This window comes from Suricata suricatta, chromosome 3 (genome assembly GCF_006229205.1).
Source record: "Suricata suricatta isolate VVHF042 chromosome 3, meerkat_22Aug2017_6uvM2_HiC, whole genome shotgun sequence".
Lineage (NCBI taxonomy): Eukaryota > Metazoa > Chordata > Mammalia > Carnivora > Herpestidae > Suricata > Suricata suricatta.
Window position 1 is genome coordinate 102979830 of NC_043702.1, and position 26031 is coordinate 103005860.

At 39.9% G+C, this 26031-nt stretch overlaps 1 protein-coding gene across 2 annotated transcripts in view; it reads left to right on the forward strand.

The window, feature by feature from the left end:
* The window catches only part of CNTNAP5 (contactin associated protein like 5), a 789622-nt gene that overhangs the window by 624364 nt on the left and 139227 nt on the right, over nucleotides 1-26031 (forward strand). For both annotated transcript variants that reach the window (XM_029934734.1, XM_029934735.1), the window contains one exon: nucleotides 14634-14790. In XM_029934734.1, coding sequence (XP_029790594.1) covers nucleotides 14634-14790 — 157 coding nt within the window. The remainder of the gene's footprint in view (nucleotides 1-14633; nucleotides 14791-26031) is intronic.

A 26031-nucleotide genomic window follows, 5' to 3' on the forward strand; every position in this document is an offset into this window, starting at 1 on the left:
GCTTCGAGTACAGAAATGAATGAAGAGGGGGGTTTTGTTTGTTCATTAGCACTATGAAAAGCAAACGCACTTTTCTCCTTCATGCTCTCTTTCGTGAATTGGCTCACATATTATAATCTGAAGGGAACCTCGGTCCATGTTGGTATTTACACAGAGTCCATCTAGCTCTTTTTTTTTTTTTTTACCATAATCAGGTAATGTCTATTAAACATCAGTGATAGAATATGACAAATAGAATTATGATCAATTCTTCTTGTATTTGAGATTGTGTTTATATATTTAAGAAAGAAGAAATTGACAATTATTGTTGATAGTGGAGCAAAAAAAGGGATGGAGGAGAGTAGGAATGAAAGAAGTTAAAACAATCCTGGAGAGAAGTATGTAGGGAGAGGAAAGAAGGAAGGGGAGAAGATGAAATGAAAGAAAGGAAAGAGCAGGGATGGAGGGTGAAAGGGAGAGAATGAAGGGGAAAGAGAGAATGAAAAAGAAAAGGAGAATCAGAGAGGAGGAAAGAAGAAATTAAACAGAGCACTCAGGCAAGAAAGGACATGGGTGTGTGTATAGGTGTTTATTTCTAAAGTTCTGTAACTTACAGTTGAATCTGTAGTAATTGATCGAAGGACAGGAAATACTGAGTGCCTTACATAAACTTCCTCACCCTCTGTTACAAGGTTTTCAATACAAGAAACCCCACAAAAGATACCACCAGCAAAAGGAATTTAGAGTATGGCTGGAAAAAGCCATGCTGTAAGCCAGAGTGGGTTAGTGTCTCCATAAATGGTAACAATCACTTTGAGGTCATCTATTAACAGGAATGGTCACACTCGCATTTTGATTAGCAGTGTAACATTTACTCCTTTCCCACTTCAGCACACAATTACTGATTCATTGACTGCCTTATTTACTCAAAGACTAGTAGATATTTGGGGAGTACATGTGTGTGAATATCTCTGTGTGTATAGTTTATATACATTCCTATAGGATAATGAGTAATAAATGTGTTTCAGGCTTTGTGAGGATATATTAGAAAATACTGATGGGACAGTCATGCCCACCAAACAACTTAGGAACCAATGCACAGTTGGGAATCTAAGCTGTTTAGGTAGTTGTGTGTAAGTAATAGAAGAAATATCTGTGAAGAAAGACAAAGAAAAATATTCCATATCTCCAAGGGCTAGATCCATCGAAGGTTTGTGGGTGGGAAAAATATGGGTAAAAACAGCTAAGTGGATGGATGAATGGATGGGCTAATGAGTAGACAGATGGAGTAACAGAGTGGATTAGTGGGAACCTTCATCATTTTTCATGAAAACAAATGAAAATTGAGCATAGGAGAACCATTTGACCTGGAGTGGGAAGGTAACAACTTGGTTTTGTTTTGTTTTGCTTTTTGAGTCAGAGTGGCCAAAACTTGAGAACTTGGACTAGTCCTTTTGAATCTTTCCAAGATTGGAACAGAGTTTGCTAAAGAAAATGAACTGAAGTGGAATGGTCTTGGGAGCTAGAGAAAGACGGATAATTCTAGGATATATTTCTCTGGCGAGTCTTCTAGGGAATTCATGAGAAGATGAGCAGCATCAAAAATATATTAACTGGATTTATATTAATCCAAAACAAAAGAGAAGAAATTAGCTCATATTTATTTCAGTGACCTTTTACTCAGTTACAAGTGAAAATTTTTTAGTATGTATTTTATTCATCTCCTCCTATCATTATATCTCTCTTTAGCTGGAACTATAAAACATAATGCATGTGTTTTGATAATGGAATTAAGTCTAAAGCTAAGTGGCTCATTAGTACTTAGCATTCTTCAGGGTCATTAAACAAGTTTCTTCACTAATAAAGGAAAGGTGGTAGCTGGACCTTTTTGAATAGGTTTTAAATCATCTAACCAGTGATTCCAAAATTTTAGTGTGTAAAATTTCAGTGTCATCACTTGGTGAGTGTGATAGAAATGGAGAATCTTGGACTCTGCTCTTGGAGTGTTTGGAAAAATACTGTGAGCCCTTGTTATGAACACACCAAGTCCTTTGGATTAAAGTCAGACAGAATCTACACTTTAAGAAACACTGACTGAAGATTTCTAGAAATTCTAGTCAGTGCCTGCTTACATGATTAGCCTGTCACTCCTTAGGTAGCTGTTGAGCAGTTATGGAAATTCAGGCAAATTGGCTTTGTCAGAAACAATGGTAATTATTATTTTTACAGGCATTGTTTGTTTGATTGATTGTTAAATCAAAGATATACCAGTATAGTTGGGAAGACAATAGAGTTCAGAATATTCCCAAGAGAGCTGGGAATACAAACTCAATAAAGCCCTCCAGTTTTACCAGTGAAACACTTACTTGATGTGTACTCTTATAATTTTGACTCAAGACCAATTGCTGTGAAGATCTATAATACCCTTTCATTTCTATCTATTAAATGACTGGTTTTTGTTTGATAAAGTAAAAATAGAATTAGAATTTTGAGCCTTAAGGTCTAAATTCAAGTCTTAATAACTTTGTGATCTTGGGAAATATACTAATTTTTATTACCTTCAATTTATGAGTGAAACGAGAATTAAAAACATCTTCGCAGACTTGTTGGGGTGTGGTCATTGAATGACATGTTATGTGAACCTTGTTTGAATGGCTAATGGTATGCAAATCCAATTTTATTTCACTAGTTGGAAAACAGAAATGGCACATGTCTTCGAAATAAGAATGACTTCAGAATTTTCCCCAAGAACTGTGCTTTCCACCAAACATTACCTTGTTTTTTTTCCTCTTGACTCTCCACATGTTATTTAAAATTCTACTGCAAATTTATTTCATTCTGATTTGCATTAAAGATAATTTTCAACATTTTGCTCCCTCATCTACTGTGTTGTGAGTTCCCTATTGGAAGGGCTCACATCTTTTTTTGTGTTTTTGTGCTCCAGCCAGACAAGTGTCTTATCTACATATGTATTTTATGCCATTTTCTTAAATGCACAAATAAACTGGTGTATTAATTCTTTTGTGTACAGTAACTTCATTCTATGTCACATTTATAGTAAACATTTAAGGCTTGATAGGCCCTATCACTAAAATTACAAAAATACTTGATGTCTTCAATGTTGGCACATGCACTGTTTGGCATAAAATGCCAAAGATGAATATACCTTTATAAAAACTAAAGGCATCATAACCATAGGTAATTTTATAACAATATATTTTTGTAAAATTATTTTTAATGTAATCTGTAGGAAATCCTTCTGTGCTAATTTCTTTTTCTTGCATTTACTCATTTATTTAGTCAGCAAATATGCATTTGGTTCTTGGCCCAAATCAGACATATTCTGCATTCTGGAGACACAGTGTTGAGCAAGGAAAAGCCCTTGCTTGAATTCAAATGAGGGTTGACATATGGAGAACATGTTAAACAAACAAACAAACAAAACAAATGGAAGTATGGTTTAAAGAAGTGGTGGGGCACCTGGGTGGCTCAGTCGGTTGAGCATCCAACTTCGGCTCAAGTCATGATCTCACAGTTCATGGTTTCAAGCCCCGCATTGGACTCTGTGCTGACAGCTCAGACCCTGGAGCCTGCTTCAGATTCTGTGTCTCCCTCTCTGCCTCTCCCCTGCTCATACTCTGTCTCTCTCTGTCTCAAAAATGAATAAAAACATAAAACACATTTTTAAAAAGAAGTGGTAAATACTCCTAAAAAAAGAATGGAGTGATTATGAAGCACTTTAGTGTCAGTGGGGAAGAGGGGAGATTTCATTTCCGGATCCAGTGATAAGAAACAAACAGCCAGGGTAAAAACCCCTGAGAAGGCAGATTTGGGCAGCAAGAGCAAACAAAAGGCAGCATGTGGAAGGGCCCGTGGGAAGGTCAGGGCTGTTGGACTGGACTGGAGCTTGGAACACACTGAGGCTGAGAAGTCTGAACCAGATGTGCTCTTGGGGGCGATGGTATGGAGTTTGGATTTTATTCTCAGAATACTGTAATAGGGAAGAATTTTAACCAGACAGATAAATTGTCTAATGTGGACATTAAATCCCTTGTTTTCTATTTTAAGAATAACCTTTAAGAGATGGAATAGTAGTGGAGTCAAGGATTTTACTGATGAGTCTGTTGCAATCAGCTGCAAGAGCTCTCTGTGGCTTTGGCCAGCAGCTGTCATTTGTTCACTGAGTGACCTTGGGTACTTATATCCTTGCTGTAATGCCTTTGTTTCCTCATTTGTAAAATGGGATAAAAGTATTTACCACATGGGATTATTGTGGAGATTGAATAAGCTAGGATATCAAAAGTGCATAAAACTGCCCAAAATATTTTAAATGCTCAATAAATGTTGGATGTTTTAAATTAAATTTAATTTAAATTAAGATTACTAATGGAGCACCTGGGTGGCTCAGTTTGTTAAGGGTCCAACTTCATCTCAGGTCACGATATGACAGTTTGTGGGTTCAAGCCCCGCATTGAGCTCTGTGCTGACACCTTAGAGCCTGGAGCCTGCTTCAGATTCTGTGTCTCTCTCCTCCACTTCCCTACTCTCTGTCTCTTTCAAAAATAAACATGAAAAAAGAAAAGTGAATTAAATTAAGATTACTAGTATTAAATAGACACATTAGCCTTAGTTCCCAGATTTTTGCAATTCTCTATTTCTATGACTGTCTGTGGACATTAGGTGTTTGACTTTTCTAAGTTTGTTTCTCATCCATTAGTGGTTTTTGTGTTTTTTTAACCATATTAATTAGTATAGTTTAAGCTATGCTATGGTGATAAACACACCACAGCCTAAGTCTCTGGGGCTTCACACCATGATGGTTTTTTTTCCTTTCACATTGCAGTTTCATGTGGACAGGGAAATCCTCCTCCATCCTTCTCACCCAGCATCAGAAACTACTATTTTCAAGTTTGTTCCATCAGAGAAATTGTGTGTTAAACTGAAGATCTTATACTAAGGCTACACTGGTTATCTTATTATTAATTCCTACATACATATCCTAACTGATCATTTTCCCCTATAAAGCTCATATCTCCATATGTGTTAGTAAATTAAAATGCATATAGGTCTGAACAAAAGTATACAGGTCTGTGAATATTTGTGAAGATGAATGTTCAAAACATGAGCCTGGAATGGTGGGCCTTAGGGACCCAGAGCCATGAGCCCGACTTTGCACTCAGTTACCAAGTATGACTTGGAACAAGTCATTGAACCTTGTGAGGACTCTTCATTGTAGCTCTTAAGATAAAATACATCACTTATTGCAAAGTATATTATATTCTTTCACAAAGCTTAAACAATATAAATATACAGTGTAATCTAATCTAATCATTGTGTCTACTTCTTTGTCAAACCAGGAAGAATTCTCGTGCTCAATTCTAGAAGGGTTTGTCTATTCCTGCTTTAAATAACCCCATCAAAGTGACTTTTATCATTTGTTTTGAGAGGACTGTATCATTAATCTTTTCTGCCTACCCCTCCCACCCTTTTGTGCTCACTTCAATTAAATAGGCAGGGAGAAGAGAACGTTGAACAACATTATAAAAATGTTAATTCCTAATGTCACTGAGTAGCTCTTAATCACACTATTAGACATATGTTCTGATTTAATGATCCTGACCAGCAAGCAGTAAGACCAAGATTGACTTTGATGAATGTCTACCATTATTTTCTGATATGGCTGAGGTTGTTTTTCTTTGGAACTAAATGTTTCCTCAGAAATAATATTTTACTTAAAAAGAGTATATAAAAATGCTTTCCTGGGTGGCCAGAATCTTCTTTCCTAAATCTGTGTTTTGATGATTTATATTTTGATCCTGCCATGAAACATTTTAGTGCAACCACCTGTAATTATTTGTCCTTTCAAATTAGGTGGTATCTTTTTCCCCTCTCTTATTTGTTAAGCCCACGATGTTCAACTTCAGTCAATGAAATAACATATCTTTAGTATGTGCATAAATCTTCTTATTTGGAACGGTTCCTTCCTAAAGATGCTGTAGTGAATTTTGGGTCCCCTTTTCTTTGTGTCCTATTCCTACACAGAATCTCTCCAGTGACACCACCTCCTTCAACACCAACCCTCTAGTCAAATGGCACTATTTCCATGAAATTAAACCATTTCCATGAAACCTTTCTCAGGACTCCTGGACAGAATTTATAGTTTCTTACTCTGGACTTCCCCAGCATTTTATTAACTGCTCTATTTTGGCCCTAATCTCATTCTGACTTTCATTTCCCACAGCTGTGTACATGTCCTTCTTCCCCTAAATGTTATGAGCTCCTTTGAGGCAGTGATAGTCTATTAAAATTTATATCACTAGGATACATACCATGACCTTCATACCTTCATACAGCATAGAATTAAGAAATAATTAAATGGAAGTATGTGTGTGTGTGTGTGTGTGTGTGTGTGTGTAAATTTAAAATCTTGCATTGCCCTATGAGTGAAAGCTGGGACAGACATTGGAATAATTTCTAGTGGTCAGACATTGGAATAATTTCTCCGCAGTTCTTTGCAGAGTTTCTAACCAAACGCCTGGGTGGGAGGACCTAGAAAAGGTGAACCAGGACTATCACCACTGGGGAACACTTATCTGAATTGTAGGAAGATCCAAGCATCATATTTGAAGGGGACTAAAGTAAGCGTGAGAGCCAGTGGTCCATTGACAATAATTGACACTGAGTTGGGACAGGCTAAGAGTGGACCCAAACTGGGCTTGAGTAAAGAATATATGGGAGGGGAAGAGGGGCAACCGCAGAAGGGGACTAGGAGTGACTTCCTGAGCCACTGCTCAAGTGCTTGCCCCAGCTGCTTACCTGTGTGGTCCCAAAGATAGATAATTAGCTGGGCAAAAACAGAATTCATGGTTATCTTTATTTTCCTTAACCACCTATATGTCCCTTTATTTGTTTCCAACCAAACTGCAAATCCTTTGAAAATAGAGCCATTCTATTTACTTCCTCATGATCCCTACAGAATTTTTTGACGTGGTTGATATCTAATTTTTGTTATCAGCTATTGTCACAACAGTGTTATCTAGCCAGTTGCCAAAGCTCAGTGGCATCCAGAATTCAGTACTTATTCTCAGTTCACATGTCTGTGCATCACATGGGACAACTGTACTCCATGCGCCACATTTCCCCGCTGGAGAGGTTGTGGCGGTCTGCAACGTGTTCTCCAGGTCCAGTCTCAGAGAAGCTCCCCCGGGGACAGTGGAAACATTTGCATGACTCTCTCTAGGTCTAGACTATGAACGGATACACTGCTATTTTTGTCCATATTCAATGAGCCGGAGTGAGTAACAACACCCAAGTCTAACATCAAGGGGATAGGGATGTTTACGACTCCCATGAACCCATATAACATATGTTTACTGATCGGTGTAGACATTGTTGAAACTGCAAAAGAAATGAGAGCTAAAAGTCTTTCTGTTGGCACATTGAGTTTATCAGAATTTAGGGCTATGAGCATCCTACCTGTAAACTGAGAAATAAAATAAAGAAAAACAATAAAAACAATGACAAGGGCTCAACATGGTAGCACTGTCTGTATATATTCACAGAACTTCCACCTCCATTCTGGGTTAGTTTGGAATTCTGTTTGGACTGCTTATAGCAGTGGGAACAGCCAAGTTCCCTTGGCAGTAGCTCTAGTTTTCACTGAGAAGCTATTGTGCTTATTGTTTTCCCAGGTGTCAAGACTTTGATTTAAACAATTGCAAGATTAAAGAGGGATCTCCAGTTTGAATTCTGCTCAAAAGCGCATAGTGATTAAGTCATAAAACTGTGCAACTAACATGCATTATGATTTCTTTTAAATTTCTTACCTTAAGAACTAAATTACCTTAAGAACTAAATAAATTGAACTAAGAACATACAGGTTGGGTTTCTGCTTAGGAATTCTATAAAACTCCTTTTGATGTTTTTCTCCTTGAACTCTGTCTCTGTGTATATCATATAAAGATTTCACTGGAGAAAAACTTAGAGGCAGGATGGTGTGCTACGTGCTTATTAGCAAAGCGTAATACTTTTTCTGATGCTGTTCATAAAGTAGTTAATGTGGGCTCAAATTTCTAAGGTTAAAAGTGAGGATCATGACATTACCCCTCACCTACCTCCTCTTATCTCTGTTTGTCCCCGCTTGTGCTCTCTCTGTCCCTATCACACACATGTACATGCACACACACACAAATACACACATTCACTGCCTCTCCACACTCAAATTCTTTTTATAAGATATTCTATGATATGCAGTTTGTTTCCATATTTCTTTGACCTAATTGTGAGAAATATTTTCCAAGTTCATGTTGACTTATCTTCTTGAGGATAATTGGAATGATAAGAACTTAGGGGTTTACAATGTAAATGGGAGTCAAAGCACACCCAGAGATTTCTATATGAGCCCAGGGATAGAGAAAGGCTGCAGAGTCTCGGACTTCACCCCTGGCCTGATTAAGAGAGAGGCCCTTGCTGTACTGGAATAGCAGGAGGGGAGCTCAGCAGTAATGAGTTATTATGGACAAACCTAAGCGTACATAGCCTGAGTGGTCTGCTGTGCCAAGGGGGTTCCATGGTGGTCTTGTACAAGTTTCTAATTTGACTTGAAGAACACTTCAGGTCCCAGGAAATGAACATTTAAAAAAAAAAAAAGCTATGAGTAAAAACTCAGAAAGGTATGGAACATTTTTTTGGTTTTTTTTTTTTAATGTTTATTTATTTTTGAGAGACAGACTGTGAGCAGAGGAAAGGCAGAGAGAGAAGGAGACACAGAATCCGAAGCTGGCTCCAGGCGCTGAGCTATCAGCACAGAGCCCGATGCAGGGCTTGAACTCATGAACTGCAAGATCATGACCTGAGCCAATGTAGGCCCCTTAACTGACTGAGCCACCCAGGTGCCCCTGGTATAGAACATTTGAAAAGAAGTCTAGCTATAGGGTATAAACTGTGCCTCTCAGTTTGTGTGATGTCTTCAGCAAAACCAAATGCACTTGGCATTGTGTTCTTGAAATTCCTGGTGGGGAAGTCCAGAAAAGGCTCTGGCAAGCAATGCTAATATTAAATTCTTGCACATGATTAGCGTGTATAAATGTGGAATAGATATATCTATTTATGGTGTTGTTCTTATTTTAGGTTATGTAAGAGATTATCCGTCACCTGTAATTTTTTTAGTTATCTATCACCTAAATCCAACCATATGTGTTTTGGTGAAAGGCCCTAAGTTTGTTTTTTTTTTAATTTTTTTGAATGTTTTATTTAGTTTTGAGAGAGAGAGAGAGACAGTGTGAGCAGGGAAGGGTCAAAGAGAGAGGGAGACACAGAATCTGAAGACAGGCTCCAGGCTCTAAGTTGTCATTACAGAGCCCAATGCGGGGCTCGAACCCATGAACCCATGAGATCATGACCTGAGCTGAAGCTGGACACTCAACTGATTGAGCCACCCAAGGTGTCCTGAAAGTTCCTAAGTTTCTTAATGGTACGTTATTTACCCCCATGTTGGAGCACAGTGACATAACATAGGGATCATAATAATCTGCAGGCTCCTGGGCAAGAATGCTTGGGTTCAAGTCCTGACTCTGAACTTTCTAGTTGTATGCCCTCAAGACAGTCATTGAAAACTTTTTTGCCTCAGTCCCTTTACCTGTACAACAAAGGACACTATTACCTCCCTCCTAGGATAGCAGTGATGATTAAATGGGTTAATACATTTAGCGCATGTTAGAAAACTGCCTGTAATGAAGCACATGCTCAGTCATGTTTCTTATTGTCCTTTTTATAAGCCTCATGATAAATGATTGGCCTTGGTTTGGTGATATTCTGTTTGATGTTAACAAAGGGCAAGTGATCACCTTCTGTGCTCACTTATGCCATACACCAGGTCATTCACTCTAAGCCGTAAGTTTTCTTAGGAGCATTTTTGATTCATTGTATATATAAGATGAACATTCCCAGACCTTGTTGTGTGCATGAGGTTACATAACAGTAATTATCCCAAATGCACAGAGGTAATGCAAACAAACCCCCTAGTGATTTTTCTATATCCTGCATACAGCTCCCCCAGCCTCCACACCTACTGCTGAGTTTCTGGTGGTGCCCAGGGCCCAGTTCTCCTACATTTGTCTCCTTGGTTCCCCTGCGGGACTCCTGCGGAGGGCCGCTGGAGCTGTGCATGAAAACACTGCTTCTCTGGAAGAGTCTGATTCCACAGCCTCGTAGCCTCAGGCCCCAGAGGCACAGTGTGTGCATGGTCCTTTCACAGAGGTCTGCCCAGGGTGCAGCAGCCGAGGGGCACCCCTCCTGTCCCTATCAGTTTGGAGTTCTTTTTAATTTTTAATTAATGTTTATTTATTTTGGACAGAGATAGAGACAAAGCACGAGCAGGAGAGGGGCAGAGAAAGAGGGAGACACAGAATCCAAAGCAGACTCCAGGCTCTGAGCTGTCAGCACAGAGCCCGACGCGGCTAGAACTCACGAACGGTGACCTGAGCCGAAGTCGGATGCTTAACCGACTAAGCCGCCCAGGTACCCCCGGTTTAGAGTTCTGATCCATCAAGTGATATTAAGTGTGTGTTTTGCTCCAGAAGAGCCATTTGTCATATTCATACCTGCCCACTATATTTGGAGTGGCATTTCTATGTTAGTGAAAATTCACATCGTGGGTTCTGTCTCTGTAGAGAGTCCGAATTTGCATCCCCAGTCTCCCTTCCAGCTGGGATGTAGGGATGTCCCTTGTGCTTCTCCGAACAGACCCCTGAGTGCAGCTCTGACTGGGAAGCAGGATCTGCATGCAGCTTCTGTTCTGCTGGTTGGGGCTGAGGGCCACAGAAGCACCTATTTTTGGATGGAGGAGGCCTATTATCCTGAGACCCTTAGGGAGGAGTGGCCATGGAGCTGGCTGGGTAACTGACTCAGTTGGGTGTCCAACTTCTGACTTTCAGGGGCAGTGAGACAGACAGGGTTCCCTGAATTGGCCAATGAGCATGGTGGTGAGCCAACAGCCCATTTCTTTCTTGGTCACGGGTCTGTGGCAGCCTGCCATCTTCTTAATAAATACCCTTTGATGGGGCACCTGGATGGCTTCTTCAGTCGAGCATCTGACTCTTGGTTTCAGCTCAGGTCATGATCTCAAAATTTGTGAGTTCAAGCCCTGCATCTGGCTCCACGCTGCTGGTGTGGAGCCTGCTTAAGATCTGTGCTTGGGATCTCCTCTCTCTCTCTCTCTCTTTCTCTCAGATAAATAAATAAGCTTTTAAATAAATAAATAAACACACGTTGGCTTGGAACTGTCAGAGTGAATTCTTAGTTTGTAGGCAGGAACCTAATTAATAGATGTTCTATTTGGGGGCACCTGAGTGGCTCAGTTGGTTAAATGTCCCACTTTGGTTCAAATTGTGATCCTGCGGTTTGTGAGTTCAAGCCCCGTGTTGAGCTCTGTGCTGACAGCTCAGAGCCTGGAGCCTGCTTCGGATTCTGTGTCTCCCTCTCTCTCTCCCATGTTTATGTTCTGTCTCTGTCTCTCAATAATAAATAAACATTAAAAAAAATTAGGTGTTCTATTTTTACCTGTTTGTATTTTTTTTCTGTTAAATGTTCCAATTAGAGTTTACTCAAATTTTGAAAATCATATTTTGAAAACCTGGTAATAAATTTTAGGAGATTCTCTTATTTTACATTGATCCTATATTCCTTGATCCTTTACATTGAAAGTCTCCTTTGTTTGTTATGTTCCCCAGATGACCAGCCACATGTCACTTGCTCCTTCCTTGAAGTTTTGCTCAGAGTTTGTTTTTATCAAGCTCTACCCTGACCACTCTCCAACTTCAGCCCACCCTTTTTTACAGCCCACTTTTCTTAGCTTATTGTATTGTTTCCATCCGTCTTGTTCCTTTCTAAATGTGAAATTGATCATTATTGTTTCTTTACTATAATTACAATGTAAGATTTTGAGGGACATGTTTTCTTTGGTCAGCTGGTTTGGTTTGTCTTAAAGTGATTTATCTCAAGTGCCTGGAATAGTTCAGAATATTATAGATCTTCAGTATTTCCTGGATGAATGCATATGGAAATATATCTATATATTTATAATTGCACTTTGTTCTTTCACTTTTTAAAACACCTGGTCAGGTGAAACTAAATCTAATCTCTCCAGTGGTCAAGATATACAGCTAGGGCATAGACTCCCTTCCTGACCATGTTATTAGAGTCAGGAATCAAGGCACGCCCCACCCTTTTTGATCCTCAGTTTCCTTGTTTGTTATGCTCCATCTAGTACTCTTCAGGAAAATAAACACAAAAATTAAACATCGGGAGGAAAATTGAGCAAGAATTGTTCTGCTTTCCGATTTCTCTGGGTGTGTGTGTGTGCTTCTCCTCTTACTCTTCTTGTTGCTCACTGACAGTCATTCAGTTAAAATAATTTAAAACCTTTATAATAATTTCCAGACATAAGGAGGGGATTCTAAGCCTCAGTTCCGCAAGACATGATGGGTTTACAACAAAGCAAAGCCTTGAGCTGCTGTAGAACTTCTAGGGGCTTCAGATAACAAGTGAGCATTGGTATCACTCCTATAAAGCAACATAGACACCAGAAGCTAAGCAGAAATCAGTTGTCCAGAGTGCATATCATTATGCAATGATGCTATTAGTATGATTACAACTTTTGTTTAGCTCATAAACAAAAATAATCCATGATGATATTAAACATTCCTATGGGGTCTGGATTCTAGAGTATGGGGGAGAGGCCCGAGCAGTGCCAGAAGGAGCTAGAGGCAAAGAAATTTCTTCCCATTTCTCAGACTCAAAGCCACCATTGGTAAACATATCACATACACACTGTTTTACCCTGGTGTTGCCTGAACTCACATACTGGAAAAAGCTTCCTAGGCCCCTTGAATGTGGCTTATTTAAGCTAGGATTTAGAAGTAAAGCAAGTCATCTGAATTACTGTTTAATGATTTACAGCTGTTTGAACATAGGGGAAATGGATTTATACCATTGAGAATTAGTCTTGAAAAAGAAGACACTGGTTAACAAACACCTCTAACTGGAATTCTAGCTTGAAAGATAATAAGGGGTTTGGTACATTTTAGGCAGGATCAAAAGTGCTATTTTGGCATCAGTGTGATTATTTTCAGGCTGACCTCCCTCTAACTCAGTGACCCTAAGACACTTTTGCTTTTCACAGCCTCTTCCTTAGCTTTCCCCGATGACCTACTGATTCTTGGAAGTTCCAGATTGTCGCTTCTCTCCCTATTTGCCTCCGTGACTTTCCTAAGGGTATTAGTGCTGAGAGCAGTTCTTTGAAAGTCATTGCTATCTATGCATACATGAATGATTTGTAAATTATGTGTTTGTAAATGAGGCATTGCATGCACAATTAAATCTTGACTTGGTAAAATTCCCACCTCGTAACATCATCAGATAAGTATTATTCGACTTTTAAAATGGCACATCATTAAAAAATGGCCCCCCATAAGTATTTCTTTCATTTTTTAAATAATCCCATATTACGTGCCTGTTGTATACTAAACAGAAACAAAACAGCAATTTCTAAAGGAACCTGGAGGTAACCCCATGCAGCCAAAAATGCATAATATCCCTGTCTCTGCCAACAACCCATTGCTTGGATATTTAGGATAATTATCATTTTCTGAGTAATAATTGTAATCTACTGAAATATTCTCAGTTATAAAGGGAAACTCCAACAGATTTTACTAAACTTAGAAAAACAAAAACAAATTATCAAAGACAAGACTCCAAAATAGTTTTCTGTTTACTACATAAACCAGAAATCAGAGTTTAGAGACCAGCTTTGTATAGGTTAGATGTGACATTCAGAAAGAATTATTTGGCCCACCCATGCAATATTGATCTTCAAAAGGCTTTATTTTTTTTTCCTTCTAGTCTTTTAACTTGAAATATATGACCTCTCTTTAAACAAATTAGAAGCTATGGTAATGCAGGGTTCCAACACTCTTTCTTCACCTTAGTGTCCAACTCCCCTCAGAGTCTATCAGAAACTGAGACCAATCTTGGCCCTCATGCTGTTGTGTTTCCTTTGGTAATTTTATAAGGAAGTAAATTTTTGTATCTGTAACTTAAAATGTTTTTGGTCTGAAATTTAGCCCGATTTAATTAATTGTGATACCAGCCTGATTTGAGTTTGTGACACTGCCTCTGATCATTATAATTTAATTTGTGTCCCACTACATAAATACTTTTAATGAAAGTGTTTTTATATATCTTTATATGTATATAGATCTGGGTATGGATATAGATATATAGATATAAATGTATGGATATGGATATATAGATTTGTATGTATGTATAGGTATATAGATACATATATAGGGAGAAAGGGAAAGAAAGGAAGAAAGAAAAAAGAGAGAGAAGGAAAGAGAGAAGGAAAGAAGGGAAGAAGGAAGGAAGAGAGGAAGAGGGGAAAAAAGAAGAGAAAAGAAACAAAGGGAGAGAAAAGGAAAGAAAAGAAGAGAAGAAATGAGAGACAGGATATATATAGTATTTGTATGTATATATACATATTACATATTACATATATATTATATATAGGTATATATGTATATCCATATATATGTATATTCTTCAAGACATTTTCACCTCAGCTTCTGACACCCTGTGCAAACTATCTTGTCTTTCAGATGGAACACCATTTACCTGGTGGATTGGGCGGTCTAATGAAAGGCACCCTTACTGGGGAGGTGCCCCTCCTGGGGTTCAGCAGTGTGAATGTGGCTTGGATGAGAGCTGCCTGGACATTCAACACTTCTGCAATTGCGATGCTGACAGGGATGAATGGTAATGGGGATCATGATCTTTCTGCAGTTGTGGAGGAAACACATTAATTGATGCATAAAATTTCCCCCGAGAGAAAAAGACACGGTTGAGAAATTCAATGGAAACTAGGTCTCCCTAATGATTGTGATTGTTTTTAACTTGGAAAATTGCCAGCTCTAGTACTTTTAGGGCTATGACTGGGGTTTGTAACATAAAACATGTTGTCACATCATCATCTCCTATTCTGAACATTTGGTTTTTTCACAACAGAAGGAAATATAATATTAAGCTTTGTGATGTGGTCAGTGTTTCTATAATGTGTGGAATATGGCTTCTGGGAGAGAGGGGGGAGGTAGGGATGTGTAATTATACAGACTGTGTCTTTATTCATCCATTTTCCCACTGTTTCAGTCACCAGCCCATGCTATGACAACCAATAACATTATAACAAAGGAAATGTATATTTCTTGAGAATCTACTTAATCTTCACCAAAAAACATACTAATTCTTTATAATTGCCTCACTTTTGCATCTTAAGGTTGAGGACTGTGGTTTACAGAGAAGTTGAGTAAGTGACAAATCCAGAATTTGACATCAGTATGGCTGGGGCCAGAGTCTCTCTTGTTCTCCCATACCACATTACTTTTGTAAGATAAAGACCCTTTGTCTTTGATTCTCATGTCTAAAGCATCTACTTTGCCTCAATCCTTCAGGTGAGCTACCTGTTTTTCACCATATTATGAAAATACAGAACATACCCAAGCCCATTTTGTTGTCACTAAATTTAAGGTATCCTGTAGTTTGGGCTTTGTAACTTCGTTTGCATTATGAAATTCTGCTCAATTAAGAAATCCCATGTCAAACTGATCTCAACCCATTTGAAATATTTTGAATACTTTTTCTTCAGTGCTTAAATTGATAACAGCAGGGACTATTTTGAAATGAAATTTAAGGTAGAGTTAAAATCTCAGTTCAATGAGGGCAGGACAAAACACTTATGTCCACCAGATTCTTCTGGATGGGCCACTCCTTCAGAATGCTGTAGGGCTGCCTGGGCCCTGCGGTGAGGTTCCTCAAAATCTTCACATGGCTAAAATCAGACACAGTTGACTGGAGGTAGGATGGACTTCTCCATTCTTTGGGCCCCCTCTTTATCCTGCGGTGGCTTCCATCATAACATCATGGAGCTCTACAATCAATTATAGCTCATATTTTGGATGGAGGCTATGACTCTTTTAATATTATATCCCTCAGGATCTAGCCCTTGTGCAGTAGAAACTCAGTGCTAGTTAACTGAACAGATGAATGTAGAAGATCTCTGAGGAGGAAGGGTGACCACAAAATGGCTCCTCCCAAGCTTGAGAGATTTTTGTGGAAAAGGTAAATGGTTTTGTTGCCAAGAAAACATAGTCAAAATGATCTGCAATCAGTAGCTTAGACTCACTCATTTTTGTGTGATTCATTCATTCCCCTTCTCTATGCTCAGCATCAGAAATTTACAGATGTATACACCTAACTGGAAACACTTTTATTTCCTTATGTATAATCAGAGAAGTTGATATGGGGCAGTAGAATATAAAGAGAAGGTGAAGTATTTCTACTAATTACCTTCAATTCGCTCCCTTGTGGCCGAACTCTTGATCTTTGCTCACTGTTTTATTTCCTGTGGTGTGGCCATTTGCATAAAGAGCACTGTCTTTGTGCCTTTCCTTCCTAAGGAACAACCAATCAAGGCTTGAGCTTAATTTATTGATTAATAAAGGGCAGTGGGGGAGAATGGCATCACATTACTTAAATGTGGAAAATAAGCCACCATATTGGCCACTTTCTTCTCTAGGACTTTCCACTAACCATCTCTTTCACTCAGATTCCAACCTTTTCTTTGTTTGACCTACTCACTAGTTCAGGAAGCTTTGAACCCTTTATAATGTTGACTTAACTTCATCATCTAGGCTGTACTCAGAGGAACACTTCAAAATGCCCTTTCTGTCAACTCTGGTGCCATCATTCCTTTATCAACATAGAGGTTATTGCATATTTCATAACCCTTTCCAGTTCTTTTAGAGCCAGGGAAAAAGCCCCGTTATCTGCCCCTTTCTGTGGCAAGCAACGTCTATTAGAGGCAGTGATGTTTAATTTTAGATATAAAGTTTGTTCAACAACCCACATAACAAGATCAAGAGAACTGATCAAAACTTTCTGTTGCAAAGACACCTACTTCACCAGGACTAGAATAACACATTGAGCATCTCAGGGCAAAATCCAGGTGAGATCAGGGAGTTCCTTCTGCATTCTTATAGAGGAGTAGAGGCTGAGATTCTGATTTAACTCTTCTGGATTCCACTCCTTTGTCTCCTGACAGTCACAGCCTCTAATTTGTGAATCTGGAAAGTACTCTGTTATAGTAGCAACTGAGTGTACTGTTCCATCTGACATTTACTCATGTGTCACCTGTTTATCAAGTGACTAGTCTATCAGTCAGTTTGGTGTGCAGGGAAAGCCAAAAGCATTGTGGTCTTTGCCCTAGAGAACTCACAGAACAGTGAGAAAAGATTTAGTTAGTTAGCAATATATGAATCAGTGTTATGAATTTGGTAATAGAGATAAGTATAGATGTGCCCAGACCTGTGGTGGATAGGGGCTGGGACAAGTGACTGTTAGGTTTTGAAGGCCTGGAAAAAGTTTGCTAAAGTTAGCATAGTATGGGTAGACAGAACCTACAATATGCTCAGACAAGAAATGTGAAATAATATAAAAATCATGACTTCCCAAGATACAAATATTTTGGTGTGATTGTTGCCCCACTTTCATGTGGGAGATTTACAAGAGAAGAAGGCAGGAAAGAAGACTAAATCCAGATCAAGAAGCTCCTTGTATGTGAACGAACAATGAGATCCCTTTGTCTGCAACAAGACTGTGGACACCGAATACACCTTCTGGCGTGAAAACTGCAAGAGCCTTGTAAAAACGCATTCATTACTTTGCTATTAAGTCTATTATTTACTGCAGATGAGAAGAGTACAAAAGCTCACAAGATTGCATAATAGACATGTTTTTGTTTTTGTGTTGTTTTTTTGTAACATTCTTCCAACCGTATTCTTAGCTTCCACGTGCTCAAGCTAGCTTTCCAAGCCCCTCACATTTTTTGGTTCAGAGGAGAATGCCCTTATCTGAATCACTGGTGTTTCAGTGTGCTCCTAAGAAACCTCAAATATATTTACCCTGTACAGTTCTCTCAAGTTTCTGCTTTTGGCAAAATTGATCAGAAAACTGATTTGGGCTAGGGGAGCATCTAGCAGATAGCAGCTTGCTATATTACAACTCTAGGTAATATTGTCTCTTGAAAAAGGTGCCCATCATCTACTGAAGTGTTCTTGGCATTTTACATGCAGTATTTCATAGTGTCATCCCAATAACCTTTGAGTTGGGTTTTAGCATCTCTTTTGCCCAGAAAAGGAAACTGAGGCTCTGAGATGGTAAGTTTGGTTAAAGTCACGTGACTAAGTGGGGCAGAGCGGGATTCCTGCTGAATCGAAAGATACTCTTGGTGACTACATAAAAGGAGCCAACAATCTGAGACTCTGAGTTGTGCCAGCAGGTGAGGATGTCGGAGAGACTCCCCCAGGGCTTCTCCAATCACCTCGTGGCAGCCTGTGGGCTTCCTTTGGCTAAAACAGGCTGTTTTGGGAGGCCTAGCCATCTTCCAGGCCTCTGGTATTTGATAATCATTTATTCTGTTTAATCAACCTCTGGAGCTAAATGAATCACTGCCATATATTTCAGTGAGACCACGTAAAGGGGGGAAATGAGCACGTGGTGGTAGCGAGGGAAGGTGAGTCAGCCCAGAAGCCAGAAGTGGATGGAGGGGAAAGAAGAACGTGATGAACATCAAAAGCACGACTCCTCCTTAGAATAAAGGGAAGCATCAGGTAGGCATTGCGGTCAGGTGTTCTACAGGGCTGACATCCCCAGGGGTTTCTGTCTTAGCTAAAGAACTAAACAGGAAGAAAAATTAAAAAAAAAAAAGGAAGAGAAATGAGGACACTTTGAGTGACAGTTTTATAGACAGTGATTGTAAAGGAACATGTCTTCAACTTAATGGTTTGTCCCATAGATACCCTGCCAATCAGGTGTTTTCTGATCCCATTACTTCAGATTGGTGGGCTGTGGGGAATAGTGAAGGACAGTGGGGACAGCTCCAGGGACAGTGGGGTGTGTGGGTGGGAAATCATCAGCCAAGTGGAGGGATCCAACTGATTCCGGCAGCAAGTTGGAGGAGGCAGGGAGATTTACTGTCCTAAGAATGCCTCTTAGTTGGGGTCCATGGCCCTAATGAGGACTTCTCTCAGCCAAACAACCAGGTAGAACTGAAATGAAGCTCTGTTGCTTAACAGTAGAACTTTTAAAAAAAATGTATTTATAAGAAAGTAGAGACTTTTTATGTGATTTTCAGTAACTCTGTTCTTTGGCTCTAGTCCTTGATGCACCCTTACATAAAGTGATATGGTACAAGATTGGAAGAGAAAATGGTATAAGGTTTAAATTCTGGTCATCTGGTCATCCAAAAACAGAGAACCTATTATTCTGTTTCTTAAAAAAATATACAGGATATTTTTAGGGTTTTTTTTTTAGTATATGGAATCCTGAAGCTTCAAACCACTCTTTTGCCATTGATTCCACTTCTCTACCGCAGAGAAATTATTTAATAAATGGTGTCAAATCCATGAATGAACAATTGAATGTCTTCTGTTGGACATATTTTTACTTTCCATAGGTCAGGCCATGGCCATTGTCGGATGAACTGATCTTTATTTTATTGTTAGCTGTTATCCAGCTTTTATAACCTCACAAGCAACATTCACCCAAAGTTTCGCCTAAACTTTCCGCCACACATTCATTTTCCTTCTGGCTTTCAAAGAGCAGTTAGAAGTGGCCACTCTGCTCCAAAAGTTATCTCCTTATACATTTGCCTTCAGCTTTCCTCTTTGGTAACTGCACGTTTAATCCAGTCCCAGGACTTTGACCTTCATGAAGACCTTCCTGCCATTCCCACAAGATTTACTGAGACAGTTGCCTTTAAATCAGGGTGCTGGATACATCCAAGGGGTTTTGGGTTTTGCTCTCTCCTCACATAGGCTGTTCTTTGATCTCTCAGACCTCCTTTCCTCCACCTTCCACCCTAAGATGCCCAGACTTGGTACAGTGACAGTGCCTCATTCTTGGTAGGGGTCTAAGATGGGGCGGGGGGGGGAGACTCCTGAATCCTGAGAGCAAGGAGAGAATCAGTTCAGAACACACTAAGGTTCCACGTTCTTTGCTGGTTGAATTTTATTATTCATGAATCTGTTTATAAGCTGTTCCCCAGCCTATTGAGTTTTGAAAGTGCTTTTGTCCCTAGTAGGCAGAAATTATGATAGCTTTCTCTGTATTTTTACTTTCACTCTCTGAATTCCCACAGGCATCTAGAAATACAATCAGGGCCTGTGCCTCATGTGAGACAGAAGTGTGCATGGCCCTCTGCAGGCCCTCATGCATTGGCTGCTGAGGCAAGGAATGGAATAGTGAATACACGGTGTTTCCTTCTTCCCCATCCTCTCTCTCTGACCCAATATGCCCTTCACTTACCAGTTGTTGTCTGCTGTTTAATTCGTTACATTTTTACCTAATATGTATATCCTGGGGCAACTTGGTGTTGGCTTGTTTACACTAACTATCCCATGACTAGATTTCAGATCATTTTTAGACAGTACAGCTGTGGTGTGTCAGCTGGAAAGAACAGAAAACATCACATACTCAGGAAAAGGAGGAACAACACAAAAATGGGGGAAAAGAACTTATATCCAGTGATTGATAATTCAAAAGCAACGTATTGCACCATTATTTTACAGAATTCTAAATGGAGTGAAATAGTTGATAATCTTACCAAACACAGCATGAGGGATTTTTTTTTGTTAGTTTGTTTATTGGTTTGTTTTAGTTTAGTGCTGCCACCACTCATCATTGATTGGGAAAATATCCAGTATAAGGAATTTAAGATCTGTTGGTTCTAGAAAACAAAGCTTAGCTATAAAAGACTCCTTAGTATTTTGTCTGAGACTTCTTTCACATCAGTTCTCTGTCAGGCTACACAAATACAGTCCCTAAATGGCCTGTGGGGTCACATTACTTGGGTAATCGAAAAATTGTGAAAGAGATAGAACCCAAAGTCTATATCAAATTTAAGAGTTTGCATTTACATAGTATAATTTTATATAACATTTTGATTCAGACATATTATAATTATGCTTTAAAAATGCAGTGAGACTTTGGTTTCTATTTTAATTTGCCTACTTATCACTCAGTGTACGGCATTATTCACCTAACAGCAGCTCTTACTCAGACCCAAATTACATGAGCTGCTTAGCTCTCTTATTGGCTCTGGAAGTCTGCGCACAGTTGTCAGTTCTGATTCACCCAATTCAGGTTTTTCTATATTTAATAAAGTATAAGGGGAATATTTTCCTTGATTTTTTTTTATTTTAGGAGCTCATTTTCATAAAATAAATACATTCTATTATATACTTACTATAAAAATCCAAATGTTTCAGAAATATTTAAGTAAAAAAGTCTTTTTATATTAAGTAAAAGAGTCTTCTTCTTCACCACCACTTGGAATCCATACTTGAACTCTACATGTAAAATCTGACACCTAATAGTAACAGTTGGGCATGTAAAGAATTTCTACATAGAAATCTCTTCCTATGTGTATTCTATATTTACTAAATGTGAGATCGTATTAAACATACTATCCTGCAGCTCACTTTTTCCACATAAAATATGTTTTGGGGAGCTTTTACTTGACATCATTAAATAAGCATGAAAATGAGTATATCCTGTCCATTTTAATGGTGGCAAAGTATCCATAGTGTGTCTGTGTCATAACTTATTTCCCCGTTCCTTTATGATAAACATTTTCCTTGTCAATGACTTTTCACTCTTAGGGAAAAAATGCTGCAATGAACATTTTTGAGTCTTGATTTGCACCTTTCCACTTTAAAAATTATTGTTTCTATTGTGTAGATCCTTCTCTTAAAATTGTCAAATTATCCACTTTTCTGTTTTGATAGATGTGGCCAAATTGCTGAAGGGACTTAGGATGTCACCCAGACCATAAAGGGGGTCAGTTCAGAACTGGACGCCCTGACTCGGGAAGGGGGAGTAGGACATGATCCTCTCCCTAAGGAGGGATATGCAGAACTCAGTGGCATCAAACACGGCCATACAGGGAGACGTCAGGTACAACCTCTTTTTGCTCAGAACTTGCTGGAACCCTTAGCCAAGTATGGAAAGCTGTGATAGCCCCCAGTGATACTGAGTTCCTCTCCACTTCCTTCTCTCTGCCTTGGCCATTTCAGTCATGCCTGGTACTGCTTCTGAGGTCCATGGGGACATCTGAGGTCCTTGGGGACACTCTAGGCAAACACAGATAAATCCTAGCATCTTCTGCACTTTTCTCAAACTGTAGAGTCTTCATCATTAAGAACAAGAGAAGGGGGAGAAAAAGAGTTGGAGGAAAGGGAAGAAGGAAGAGAAGAAATAGTGCTATCTTCTTTGCAAGTCTCTTATAGTTTTCAGTGAAAATATCATGAATTAATACCAATAATACACTTGGAGCACACAAGAGGGACACCTGGGTGGCTCAGCCACTTAAGCGGATGGCTATGGATTTTGGCTCAGGTCATGATCTCGTGATTCGTAAGGTTAAGCTCCACATCAAGCTCTGCACTGACAAAGTGGAGCCTGCTTGGGATTCTCTGTCTTCCTCTCTCTCTGCCCCTGGTCACATGCACTCTCTTTCTCAGTCTCTCTCTCTCTTAATAAATAAATAAACAAACTTAAAAAAAGAACACACAACTATAGCTACTTTTGCTGCCAGCACCCTCCTTTTCCTGATGTGAAATGTAATTGATCTCTAAGTAACATTTTATTGTGTAATGAGATGATCAAATCCTGGATTTGTCACTTAACTATACAGCCTAAAATCATTTAGACTCTCTGAGCTTCAGGTTCTTATTTTATTAAAAAAGGAGGAGGAGAAGGAGAGAAGAAAAAGAAGACAAAGGAGAAGGAGAAGGAGAAGGAGAAGGAGAAGGAGAGAAAGAGAGAAAGAGAGAAAGAAAAAAAGAAAGAAAGAAAGAAAGAAAGAAAGAAAGAAAGAAAGAAAGGAAGGAAGGAAGGAAGAAAGAAAGGAAGAAAGGAAGGAAGAAAGGAAGGAAGAAAGAGAAGAAGAGAAAAAGAATATCTCTGGTATCCCTAGGGAGTACTGGCTGAGTTAGCAGTAACTTTTGCATCTAGCACATGAGCCATGTATTTATTTCTCAAAAATTTGTTAGTCATCATTTTTAGCACTTTCCTTATTTTTCCAATGCCTTAAATAAATGGGAGGGGGCAATGTTAATTTATTGAAGTTAATCTCTAAGAAAAAATACCTACATCTATGTCATAAAATAAATAGAAATAAATAGCACACCGGAGCCATCCATCAAAGATAGCAGTCAGCCAGCAGGACTTGAGATGAAATGAGGAAGGAACAAGAAAGGCCCCTCCCCCCAAAGTTCACCTGTAACAGTTGTCCTTTAATGGATGTGTCTGCCCGCAAAAGAAATCAACAAAGAGATTGCTTGTAAATGTGTAACCAAAGAGTTTGCGGGCTCCAAGAACTCCTGTCAAGGTGACCCACGTGTAATCTCAGGGAATGCAGGGCTGGAAAATGATTGCAAATTAGTAAACTGAAACCTAGTCAATTGAATTGTGTCTCGTGTGGAGAAAGCCTGTGTGAATGGAATGGGGATGGTCAGCCGGAGACCCACGAGGGCAGCTCAAGGACTCAAGGTCAGTGCCCTGATGCCAGCACTGTTGGGAGAAGATGTAGGCTGACTGTGGGAAGGAGCAGCGTCCCCATGGGAAAGAGCTACCGTAGGAGGCAGACCAGGAGACCAGAGGGGCAAGGTGATTACAGCAAAGGTGTGCTGTTCAAATCCTGGTGTCTCTACTTGCGAATGATGTGCCCCGGGAAGTTGGGTCCCCTCTGTGAGGCTCCGCTTCCTCTCCTGCACCAGGCAGGTGATGATCACAACATCGTCACAAGGATGTTTGGTGAGATCATGAGTGAAAATCTATGTTTGTGCTCACATGGACAGGGAAAGGGAAGAGTCAGCTCCCATGTTCACGGTCATTGATAAGAGGGACTCAGCTGAGCCCCAGAGCCAGCAGTAGGTTCTAAGAAAAGCAGCCCTAAACTCAAGCAATACCTCTGACCCTTGGGTCATTTTCCTTAGAAAGAACTCTCCGCAGGGGCACCTGGGTGGCTCAGTTGGTTAAGCATCTGACTTTGTTGTGAGTTTGAGCCCCACGTCGGGGTCTGTGCTGGCTGTAGGGAGCCTACTTAGAATTCTCTATCTCCTCTTTCTCTGCCCCTCCCCTTCTCATGCCCTGCCTCTCTCTCTCTCTCAAAAATAAATAAACTTAAAAAAAAACTTTTAGAGGGGCCCCTGGGTGGCTCAGTCAGTTAAGCATCCAACTTTGGCTCAGGTCATGATCTCACAGCTAATGGGTTTGAGCTCTGCATCAGGCTCTGTGCTGGCAGCTTGGAGCCTGCAGCCTGCTTTGGATTCTCCCTCTCTCTCTCTGCACCTCACCCACTCACACTCTGCCTCGATCTCTCTCAAAAATAAATAAATATTTTTAAAAGCTTTTAGAAAGAACTCTCTAAAAAAGGCAATTATGATTTTATAAGAATTTGATTGTACTCTCAACTATGTTAAATATTTTGGAATTTGGACCATACCTCTAAGAGACAGAGACCTCTTGTCATAACCAATTTTTCTTTTTAATGTTTTTATTTATTTTTGAGAGAGAGGGAGAGAGACAGCGTGAGCAGGGGAGGGTCAGAGAGAGAGAGAGGGAGATACAGAATCTGAAGCAGGCTCCACGCTCCAAGCTAGCTGTCAGCACAGAGCCCGACGTGGGGCTCGAACCCACGAACGTGAGATCCAACGTGAACCGAAGTCAGAGGCTTAACCGACTGAGCCACCCAGGCACCCCCATAACCAACTTTTAAATAAGAGCATGAATCATGGTTCATATTGGTGAGTACGTTTCTGGGAGTCTTCTGGTGGAGAAGACAGTAGGAAGACAGTATGAGATTGACAGCAGAAGGCTAGTGTATGTAACCATCACCAGAGCCCAGACAGAGACCCTGAAGCTCCCTTGAAATAAAACTGAGGCCTGGAGAGTGAGGATAAGGCAGTCAGATGGAGAGACACAAAGCAGGTGGGCATGGTGGACATGGTCAGTCAAGAAGGAGGAAGGAGTGAGACAAAGGGAGAGAGAAGCTCTGCGTGTGTATGGCCTCAGCCACTGGAGCATGGGGCCAGGTCCTTCACAGGACTGAGTAACACAGACCAGCTGGGGAACAGATCCCTGGAGCGACAACAAGTCGGGGGCCCAGAGGCATCTTTGTTAGAGATGACAGTTGACATCCAAGGAAGATGTTCCATAAGCAGCTGAAAGACTGTATTCATTGTGTGTGTGATGGGGAAGAAGGCAGTGCTGTGACATGCTGCCACTGAGGGGGATGAGTGAGGGCTGATGTATTCCGTGGAAGTTAACAATTCAATGAGCGGAGCTGCGTGAAAGGAGAGAAGGCTGGTTGTGGGAGCTGAGGAGGAAAAGGAGAAGAGGAGCTGAAGATAATGGGGAGAATGCAGACGGTTCTGTGAAGAACTTTCCTGGCACTACTGAATGCTACTTCTGTTCACATTTGGAGCAGATCAGTCAAACCAGGCCTCCCAAAATCTCCATCTGTGGTAGTGTTTTCTTAATTAATTTTATACTCAAAATCTTGAGGGTCATAATAATTTCTTAATAATAAGGTAGTGTTGGGCGGGCTTTGGCTATATTCATATACCTAGGCATCGTTTTGTTGTCTGACATCTACATGAGAAGAGCACCATGATTTCAAGTTTCTAGAATATTTTAGAACTATAGTTTCTGACATGCTTAAATATTTGCAAAAGTGTCCTGATTTGCCCCTCATGTTTCTTATGCTGGGAATGGAAAACAAGCCTCCAGACATGGGTCAGTGTAGGGAACAGGGGAATGGATATGACCTCCTGGTGTGGACTTGTCTATGTGGCCACAGTCAATGCTTGCATTTGCTTTGCTTTGGCAGCGAAGTGACTGCCAATTTTCAATCTAATCCCCTAGGTCGTTTTTATCAGG